At 33.6% G+C, this 11,039-nt stretch overlaps 1 protein-coding gene across 3 annotated transcripts; it reads right to left on the bottom strand.

Moving 5' to 3' along the window:
• Nucleotides 1-7,273: 7,273 nt before the first annotated feature.
• LOC104605846 (glutathione S-transferase TCHQD) lies at nucleotides 7,274-10,789 on the bottom strand. 3 transcript variants are annotated; one of them, XM_010270780.3, is made up of 4 exons: nucleotides 10,587-10,789; nucleotides 9,928-10,433; nucleotides 8,321-8,604; nucleotides 7,274-8,248 (listed from the first exon to the last, which is right to left on the bottom strand). In XM_010270780.3, the coding sequence occupies exons 3-4, from the start codon at nucleotides 8,527-8,529 to the stop codon at nucleotides 7,654-7,656; spliced, it is 804 nt and encodes a 267-aa protein (XP_010269082.1). In that variant the 5' UTR covers nucleotides 8,530-8,604; nucleotides 9,928-10,433; nucleotides 10,587-10,789; the 3' UTR covers nucleotides 7,274-7,653. The 3 variants fall into 3 exon arrangements, with proteins under 3 accessions (XP_010269082.1, XP_010269083.1, XP_010269081.1); XM_010270781.3 differs by having other exon boundaries at nucleotides 9,949-10,433; XM_010270779.3 differs by lacking the exon at nucleotides 9,928-10,433 and having other exon boundaries at nucleotides 10,587-10,788.
• Between the last annotated feature and the right edge of the window lie 250 nt (nucleotides 10,790-11,039).

The following is an 11,039-nucleotide window of genomic DNA, read 5'->3' as shown; positions in this document are numbered from 1 at the left end:
GCCTAATGACGCCTATGTGTCATAAATGCCCTCATTAATTGTTTTTCTTGGTTTTATAGCCATAAAAGTACAAAACGTTTACTCAATAACCTTAAACGGAACCAAACACCCTTATAATATTTCTGAAACTTTCATTTGTTTACAAAACGTTTCCCCTAACTAAAACTTTTTACCCATTTATTCTTGAAATGGCTTTTGAGACCCTCTAGCTCCATTCATTGTTATTATACTTAAGAGACTTTTACAAAAGAAAAATAGTTTCTTTTGTTTCATATTTCTACTTTATGAAGGTAAAAATCTAATTTCATTTTATTTTTATTTTTATTTGTCTTATTTAATTAATTAATAATTTTCCTAAGTAAAAGAAGAAAGGGTATTGTTAAGCATAATTGCCTTCACTTCTATTCATAATCAATAAAATATTAGATAGAAATGAGATTCGTACTAGATATAGGACTCAGTTGACATAATTTTTAAAGGAATTTTTTTTGCAAAGAATTTTCTGCATTATTGACAGTAAGGGGGCAATTGAATTAAGCTCTAATCAAATAGTTCAAGCTCAAGTTTGGTTTAAGCTTGATTAATTATTTGAACACAAGCTCAACTAGTAAAAAGTTCAGCTTGAAAGCTTGCAAGCCTGGCTTGATTAATATTAATATTATATATATATATATATATATATTATAGAATATAAAATTTATTTAATAATATACAATGAAACAAAAATATTTTATGTAAAATGAAATTTTATATTGTATATAATCTAAGAATATACTATATGTTTATTTCATAACTATTAGTATGTATTAAAATAAAGATGGCCACATCAAATGGAATTTCCTTTCTCTCCTTACACAACCGAGACTTCTCCTTGGTTCTCTCTCTCATCAAAATACACAAATTCCCAATCACCTAAATCATCTCCACTCCTAAAATTTTAATAATTAATTTAAAATATTTTTATATATAAAAATACTACAATTATAAAATTAAATAAAAGTAATTAATTAAGTACATTTAATTATCTCAAATAATTACTGTTATTCACTAAATACTTAACTAATTAAGTAGACTTGATAATTAATTACTTAGTTAATTAATACTAAAAATTACTTGAATGATTGATAAGTAATTATAGTTAATTAATTATTAAATTTTGCAAAAAAAAATAATTTAATAGTAAATTACCATATTTGATGAATTATTTAAATTATAATAATTATTATTTTAATTACAATAAAATTATTTTAAAATAATTAATAATTATGGTAATTATAATTAAGCTATTACTGGCAATTACTTAAATTATTAAGTATAAATATAATTAATAATTGTGGTAATTATTATTGAAAATTACCATAATTTATGTATGTTGTGCTACTTAATTAGTTACCAAGTTGTTTGAAAAAGTAATTTAATAGCAAATTACTGTTAAATTAGTGAATTTACCATAATTTTGTTAAGTAAAATAGTTAAGTAAGTGACTAAATTATTTAAGTAAAATATCACAGTAATTAAAATAAATTTAACATTTATTTACTTAAATAGGTAAAATAAATTTATAGTAATTAAGATCAACCTAGGCCCAACCCTTAGAACTGAGCTTAAAGCCTGAGCCCCAAGTCAAGCCGAATCTATCCACCCCGAGCCCAAGCCCAACGCACACTAAAATTTGATGACTAAGGTTGAGCTTGGGTTAGTCAATAAGCACACACTAAAATTTAACCTAAATATATATGTATGCATGTATGTATATGTTAGTGTGTATATATAAGTTGCCCAGTGGTTAGGCTTGGGCCCCACCCCAAAAATTAAGAAATTCTTAACATTTAGGTCTAGCCCAATCCAAGGACCGGAAATCCAATCCTAGACTATATATATTTGTGGGCTGGGTCAGTCCAAACTTGGGCTACGCTCGCCCAAGTTGTACCCCTAGATGGTCCTTTTTGAGTTTAGACTCGTAATACATACGAGCCCCTTAGTTTGATGCCAATATGGCTCCATATGTTATAAAACAGCTGTAAGTGCAAATTATTTAACAAGCCCATATAGGTAACTTATTTATGTGCTTAAACAATCCTAGGTAGCATAATTATTAATTGCTATTATTAATAAAACTACAAAAGTTATAATTTTAATCCATTTAAGTCATATTTAAAAATTATAAAAATTGTGAAAAAATAATTCGAATTTGTAAATAAAATAATAATAATAATAATATTTTTTATTAATTGAAAGTCAAATTAAATTACTAATACTATAAATAAAATTAATTTATAATAAAATTAGTTTTATAAATAAATTAATAAATAATAGTAATCTTATAAAAATAATTTTTCTATGAGAAATATATTAATTTTAAAACTAAATTTTATTAATTCAAATTCTGTTTATAATAGTCACATTAATAAAGCCTTACAATAGGCCTATAGCCTAACGTAGCCCATGTCCACACCTAATTAACAATGTCATAGGGCTCTTTCTACCTCTCAAAAGAGTGAATACATAATAAAAATAGACCATAGGATAATAAGGATGTCAACCCAATAACCCATAAAGCAATTTCCAACGAATCAATAGTTCTTGAGTTTTTAAAATGTGTCACAAAAATACACTTGAAAGACTGCACAGGTTGGGTTGGTATAAGGTTGAACCTTATAGGGTTGAGCATATTGGCATGGGTTTGAATTAACCCTTCCCTGACCCTCCCATGCTTTCACTCAAACCCAACCCAACCCAACTCAATAATAGTATGTAATTTTTGAATCTGCTCCGACCAATAGGGTTCAACTTGAAACCGTCCCAACCTGTATTATAGTCTTTTATTTGTATTTTTTGTAATACTTTTTGAAAACTCAAGAGCTATTAATTTAAGTTGGGAATTGGTTTATGGGGTTCAAGGTATCGCTTCTCCAAAGTGAAAGAAAAAAAAAACAAAACAAAACAAATAGTGAAATAAATCATATACTTTAAGGTTAGGGGCTAGAAGTTAGACCAAATTACAAGAATGCCCTTTATATGTGTAGGAATATTATGACTTGATGGGCAAGGATTAGTCAAATCTGAACCCAATTTGGGTTAAATAATCAAAACTCTAACATAACTCTACACCCAATTTGGGTTGAAACAAACTCTGGAAGAAATCATATTATGACTTGATGGGCTAGGTTGGCCAAACCTGCACCCTTTTTGGGATAAATAATAAAAAATCTAACCTAACCCTACACCCTAATAAGCATAACCCTAACCTGACCATGTAGGGGTGAGTCAAGTTGAATTTACCCATTGACATCCTTATACGAGATAAGCCACTCTCACTAGGGTTTCAATTTGGATTGTGATAAGAACAACTAAACATAACTCAAAAATATAATACTTGATTTGGCTTAGACTGACTTGGTTCAATTAGAAATGTCAAAAGGCTTTTTCTACTTCAATTTTGCTAATAAGCTGTACATCAATTGGGTCCCGACTAAAATATTTATAAAATCGAAAAGTATATCATTTTTGAACTTTAAAACCAAATTCAATCTCATTGAATATATTTAATTGAACCAAGCTCAAATCAGAAAATAGAATTTGAATCAAACTCAAACTGTAATTAAAACCTAGTAGTATTTTAGTTGAATCAAACCACATGACAAAGTTTGGCTTGGCTTGATTACACTCCTAATTGGCATCATTATTTTTTGATTATTCCCCTCCCCCCATAAAAAAAAAAAAGTGGGGGAGATCCAATGAGAGATTAGATTGACTATTAGCCCCCCCCCCCCCCAAATCTATGCTTAACATTATCATCGATAATAACTATCTTGACCTAAGGACTGATTGCATTTTTTTTATTTTTTTGCATTGGTTTTTTCGACATTCAGTAATATTTATTTTGTTATAGTCATTACTCACCAATTTTTTTTTTCACAAAGACCTACTTTTTTTTTTTTGGGAGGGGGTAGGATATGAGACATGATATCGATGAGGAGCTTCTATGTTTGTTGTTGTAACTTGTTATGTACTAGCATAAGGGTATTTTTGGCATTCCCTTATTTATTTGTTATAAGATCACCTTAAGTATAAATGCCAACTTAGGTGCTGCCAGGTACATACTTTTGAATAGAACTAGTTTTCTCATCCTCTTCTATTTTTCTTCTTTCCTTTCTCCCTTCTCTCTTCCTTTCTTCTATTTTTATTCTTTTCTTCTTGTTGGACTACATGGTATCAAAGCATTGATCTGGGCATAATCTTCTCAAGTCGTGTTCCCTATCTGGAACTCTATTTTTGATTGGAAGAGAAAAAGAAAACTCCTTCAGACTGACCTAGCCTTTCAGTCTTCTTGTTTTTTCTTTTTCTCTCTTGGTCATTGTACCAAGAAGAGGCTTTGTGGTGATCGTGCTGCCAGCCGAATGTAGTGAGTAGTATTTCTAGGGTTTGCACCTATTTTTTATGGACTGTGGGTTGTGGAATCACTATTGTACTCTAGGTATGTACTATTACATTCACATTTAAGTGTGTGATTGTTGTGAATGTCATAATTTGGGGTTGTAGGATCTGGTTGTCTCCTTTTCTATATAAGCTAAAGTGCTTTTGGCTAGGGTTTTTTGGCCTACAGTCCGGCTAGGATTTTTTGGAGCCCTTTTTTATAGGTATTGTTGTCCACCTTGTTTAGTGCGTTGCTATCTGTTTGGATGGTTTGTGAGCCTTCTATTTGTTTCAATAACAGTGTCGTAGAAGTATAGAACTTCTTTCTTAGTCTTTTTCTTGGAAAATCAACAAAAAACATTGGGTCAAAATAACTACTGAGGATTCAACAACCTTAAGGAAACCTTAATGGGGGGGGGGGAGTGGACAACATGAATTTTCTGTCTATTACCCCCTTTGATGGCTTGAATTATCTGGAAAGGTCTAAAGGCATTAAACTTTATATCACAACTAAGGGAAAGCTAGTTACATAAATGAAAAGATTAAAGAACCAAAATTTGGTACAACTGAACATGATAGGTGGGACTAAGAAAACAGTATGATTATGTCATGGCTTTTAGGTTCCCTATTGCCGCATGTAAAGATGGGCCGATACAGCTTGTGAGATTTAGGAACAAGCCAAGGCAACCTACTTTGAATAGAGCCATTTTGCCAAGATTTACTAACTCTAGGTAGAATCATCTACTTGTAAGCAAGGTGATCGTAGCCTATCTGCATATTATTCAGCTAGAACTGGACTATTATTAGACTATTGAGTGGAAGAATGATGAGGATGCTAAAGCATACAAAAAACTTGTCTCCCAACAATGAGTGTTTGATTTCTTGTTGGGTTTGAATCCCATTTATGAGCCATTTCAGGTGCAAATCTTGGGAAGTAGAGAACTTCCTTCAGTTAATGAGGTATACGCCTTAGTTCAATTTGAAGAGAACATAAAAAATCTAATGAATGTTTTTGAGGGGGAGCAACCAATTGCTTTAACTGCAAGAGGGGGTAACACTCGAATAAAAAAAAGGAGAATCAAGGAAAAATTATGACAATGACAAGTTGTGATGCACACACTACCAAAAGCCTAAACACATTCGAGAGACCTGTTAGGAGTTAGTGGGGAAACCTAAATGGGCAAACAAGAATCAAGACACATCAAAGAAGCCTCCTCAGAAAAAATTTACCTCTATAAATCTAGCTGTACAAGATTCTCAATCAAATAATCTCACCACTAGTACTTACCAAGAGCATCCAATTGGTTCTAACCCTAAGGAATACATCATTAATCATTAACTCCTTTAGAGATCATTTGGAACTGTATGGTAGGACTTTTAGACAAATAGATAGGTTGGCTACCCCTTCCACTTCATTTGCTTTTACATTAGGTAAAAGTACTTTTGCATTTCATAGTTCCATAATTCCCTTGGATCATTGACTCAAGAACATCAAACCATATGACTGGTAAGTCAAATTTATTTTTAGAACTTCCTTCTTTATTTGTTATAAGTTGTCACCCTAAATATAAATACCAACTTAGGTGCCGCCAATTACATACTTTTGAATAGAACTACTTTTCTTCTTTTTGTCTTCTTCTTTCCTTTCTCCCTTCTCTCTTCCCTTCTTCTATTTTTATTTATTTTTTCTTGCTGGACTAAACTTCTCATTCTAGGTTTAATATCCATCTGTGAGAGCTGTCCACTTTTTAGCTTCCATGAATTTCAAGGCATGGAAAGCTAGAAGAGTTATGTTTTACGAAGAACAAAAGAAGAGGTAATGGCTCTCATTTCAAGTAGCGTTATTTTTGTGGTTGTTTGTTTGCTTTTAAGCGTTGGAACAGCTCTTCACGTTTTTCCTTAAAAGTAGTGTTCTTTTCAGTCTTCTTATTGACAAAAGAATCCAATTGCTTACCTACTGTATTCTACTCTTTCCATTTCTCTCAGGCCAGTTCTCCTGGGTTCCATTTGTCTCAAAATAAAGGGAGTGGAAAAGAAATGGAATCCCATTTTCAACCCTTTTGAAGTTTTAAAATTTCTGCATTCCTATTTTTAAGGTTTTTTTGTTTGGCCAATTAGAGCAAGCATATACTGATATACAACCATGAGTAGTTTACCCAAAATAAATGTGTGATCGAAATTGTTCTGTTGCGTCTAAATGAAACTGGAAAAGGTTTAAAAACTAGATAATTGAATGAACAGAGGATAACAAGGGAAGAAAAATATACTTAAAGCGTGATGCTAGTTCTCACTTGGTTCAGCTTTCAGTCATACTTAACCATGCATTATATGCACTTCTTACAGTCAAGCTGGTATCAAGCTATACAGTCAAAACCGAGTTTGCCACTATTTCTAGGTAAAATTTTCCACCATCATTTTCTTAGATCTTCACTTCTCAGCTGTTAATTTATAGTCTTAAGGATTTACCATAAATGGTCTCTACATTACAACTTCAGCTAAAAAGGACATCGTTGAAGTAGTTGAGGACCCATTGCTTGACAATAGATATGGCACTGAACAGAGTGGAATGGCGGAACAGGATTCAAGCCAATAGTTGAGATAGGGCTTAAGCTTAATTGAATAAAGTTGAGCCCGCATAAACAGTTTAGGTTCAGTCCCAATTTTATCCAAAAATATCAATCCCTGGATGACTTTTGGAGTCAATTGAGAACAATCCCTGATAAACTCTTAGAAAAATTGATGGATTTGCAGCACAGAACAACAATGGAATCTTAAATCTTACATAATGCATGCATATGCAATGAAGGTTGTACTTACATGGCAACCCTTCAATGTCATGATTCTTGAGGTGGGGATAATGAGACAATCCAATCACAAACAAGCTTGAACCATTACAAACAGAAGTTGCTATTGAAGAAAAAACAAAATCAACAATATTACAACATTCAAGAACTTTATGAAAAGTGGCTATTTACCATGAATAAGCATTTGCTAATCTATAAGGCATTCCTTTGTTTCTTTTTCCACCTGGAAGAAACGGAGCATGTTGTGGGAAAAAAACATTAGATGAAACCAAATCTAATACAGAAAAAGAGAAAGTAATTGTTGACTCCCCCAAAATCCATCAAAAGTTATGATATAATCACCCCTTGAAATAATATGCACCAAAGAATACAGATTATTTCTACATGAGAACATCCCATCCTTTTATTATGTCTTCCAGTACTATAGCTCTTATCAGTATCTCCTAAGCACAGTTCGAATGCAAATAAAGCAGAAGGTTTTTGACAGAGTCCTGTATTTTCTCCAGCCCACGAAATACCTCCCAATTACCTTTCTATAACTGGGTCTATGCTTGACTTTATTCCAATATTCAGAAATTTTGGGCCTACTACCAATGTACTCATCTTCCAAATTCAAAAGCATTATGTGGGCCAGAATGGGAATGAGCATGGCATCTGCCAGGGTAAACTGTTCTCCTGCCAGATATGCTGAGTTGCTTAGTTGCATCTCCACTTCATCAAGAAGTCTGACTAGCTGTTCCTCACTTTGTTTCAAAATGTTGGAGTCCTTCAATTTGTCTTCCATATCATATGCATCTCTCAGCTTGAGGTGATAGACACTTGCCAAGTCTGGAGACTCAGCCATTCGAGCAATCACAACCCGCCTTATGAATTTTGAAACAAACAGATGGTACTTTTCAGGTATGTGTGAGAGTGTGAATATTTTGGGGTTCCATTCTTGTATCTTATGCATCCATTCTTCAACTTCTCTGCTACCAGTGGTAATATTATTGATGCTTGAAGAGACTAGTGCAACTCTTTCTATATACCTGTAAATATAATGTCACTTGGCTTCTATAATAGGAAAACAAATGCGAAGGCTTAATGCAGATGAAACTTACTGGATTATGTCAATGGTGTTGAAGATTATCTGAGATCCATTCTGGAAAACAGGCAACTTTGCACTTGGATTCATGCGAAAGAATGAAGATTCCATGTTCTTTCCTGTGAGAGGATTGACATGGTGTGATGTGTAATCAATGCCATACTCTTCCAAAGCAAGCCTTACCTTTTGGCTGTCCAAGGAGTAAGGATGGTGGTATAGCTGCATGGTTTCTTCAACATCAGCTCTTTGGATGTTGTTGGTTGTGTCAAAAGTTGAAAGCTTACAAATCAACTTTCATACCTGTATGGCACAAAAACATGCTTCAATACAGGGCTGAAGGAAATAGCCTTGATAATTGTGAACAGCCAATAGATATTCAATTGGAATTTTAGGACTATTGAACATGGTAACATACATTGTAAATGGGATATTGGTATACATGTAGAAACCAGAGGAAAAATTCCAGAGAAATAACAACTATATAATAATGAACTACGTCACTCATTGTCCCTAACTGAAGTCAGTCACCCTTCTTTCTAGCTCAACATGGTGGTAATTTCTTAAATTAAGGTTGTTTATTTCATCAGAAATCTCACTAACGAGACAATTTCTTTCAGGACTTTAAATTTAACCAATTTTTCTTGGAATTTTGATAATCTGTTTCAATTTGAACTCCCACTGAAATGAAAAACAGGTGAAGTTGAGGATTTCAAGAGATTTGATCAAAATGTCGAATTTTCAGTGAACTTTTTAAAAAATATTTTGTTTGGGAGGAGGTCGAAACCTATCTGAAAACCAAGATTCAAAACCTTGATTTATGGATCTTAGTTTATTCTCCTTCCGCTCAAAAAGGAGTATGATATAACGATTTTCATTCTTCTAGAAAAATGTGGTCAATGATTTGTAATGAGATTACTCAACTCTTGAATCAGAACTTATTTGTTCAACATGACCAACCATTCCCAATCAAAAGCAAACTGATTTCTGCCTATGGTTCATATCTAAAGTCATCAGTGCATTGTCCCACTTCATGGTCATAGCATTAAGCTTTATATGTCATAGGAGAGACAACAAGCTTGCAAATAATCTGTATGTATGTATGTATGTATGTATGTATTTGTTCAACATGACCAGCCATTCCCAATCAAAAGCAAACTGATTTCTGCCTATGGTTCATATCTAAAGTCATCAGTGTATTGTCCCACTTCATGGTTATAGCATTAAGCTTTATATGTCATAGGAGAGACAACAAGCTTGCAAATAATCTGTATGTATGTATGTATTTGTTCAACATGACCAGCCATTCCCAATAAAAAGCAAACTGATAGGCATACCTAAAGTCATCAGTGCATTGTCCCACTTCATGGTCATAACATTAAGCTTTATATGAGAGAAAACAAGCTTGCGAATAATATGTATGTATGTATTTTCTATTTCCATTTCAAATTTCATAAAACAAGCTTGTGAAAATAAGGAAGTTCTGTTTCATGAAAGTACGTGACTCGCATATCATGATTTGGAAAATAAATGAAAAAACAACCATAATATAGAATAGCTGACAGCATGTATTGGTCTTGACTAAATTCTACTAGGTACGAGCCAGTTAATAAGTCAAAAGAAGACCTTGAAGCAAGAATTAAAGACCTAATTCAGAGAGCTGAGAGCAGAAGTAAGACAGAATATCCTGCTACTGCAGTATGGAGGTTCTCATTGTCATGAATTTCCGAAGTGTATTGACAGTTTTGCTCTAGGGCGTTAGGATCCTGCCTTGAAGTCCGAAAACGATTCAACCAGTTTTACTCAAGGGGATATAGAATCCTGTAATGGCATAGAAGGAGATCATAGAAACAGAATCTGCCACGATAGGCGCTCTATACTGTGTTGACGACTGATCACCAGGGCTGAATTGTGCCCTTTACCCCTAACAATTGGTTAAAATATCTGTCTCGGATTTGGTTCAATAGGATCAAAAATTCAAACTGAGACCAGTTACATAAATCTTCTGAACTCTTAAATTAGTATTCCATTTTTTTGCTTTTTTTCAGCAAAAGCCAAAACCTTATCTCCCAAGTCCTAACTCAACTTCACTGAAAACCCAGTACTGCAATCGACAGCTTTACAACTCGATCCTACGAATTAACACGAAAGCCAGCTCAATTTGCAGAAATTCTGAACGGGAGAAACAGTTATAACAATCGAAACTCATCGAACCTAAACCACAACTATAAATGATTCTACTGAAACCAAGATCTCAAGTATAAAATGGGTTGCAGAAAACATACCAGAAAGAAACCTCGAAACTTGTTGAGGGATGGAGACGAATTTGTGTAGGTTGTGCAGGATTGGAGTCGTAGCGCGTGTGCTTGCTTTAATGGCCAAACTGAAAAGCTGTGAATAGAATAGAGAATGGATTGAAGAGAAACTTCCTTCGGAAAACGCTCGAAACGCGACTGGCCAACTGGCCAAGGCGTTTTCCAGAGTGGACAAGATGATAGTTAGGAAGGAATATTTGCAAACATTGATCCAGTATAACAGATTTTTGGGTCCAACTGTTGAATGGGTTGGATTAGGTGAATGCACAAGCGATAGATTGGAATCTTCTGCCTGGATGCACAAGGTCTACCGTCCAAGACTAAAGATTCCAATCATGCGGTGTTTTGATTCCTTCAAGTTCAAGTAGGGGGCCAACTCGCGTGGTTTGCGAATTGGGATGGGTTGAAAGTCAATTCAATCCC

This window comes from Nelumbo nucifera, chromosome 1 (genome assembly GCF_055504915.1).
Source record: "Nelumbo nucifera cultivar China Antique chromosome 1, China Antique-T2T, whole genome shotgun sequence".
In the NCBI taxonomy this organism is placed as follows: Eukaryota; Viridiplantae; Streptophyta; class Magnoliopsida; order Proteales; family Nelumbonaceae; genus Nelumbo; species Nelumbo nucifera.
Note: the sequence above shows the minus strand (reverse complement) of the source record. Positions and strands in the feature narration are given on the sequence as shown.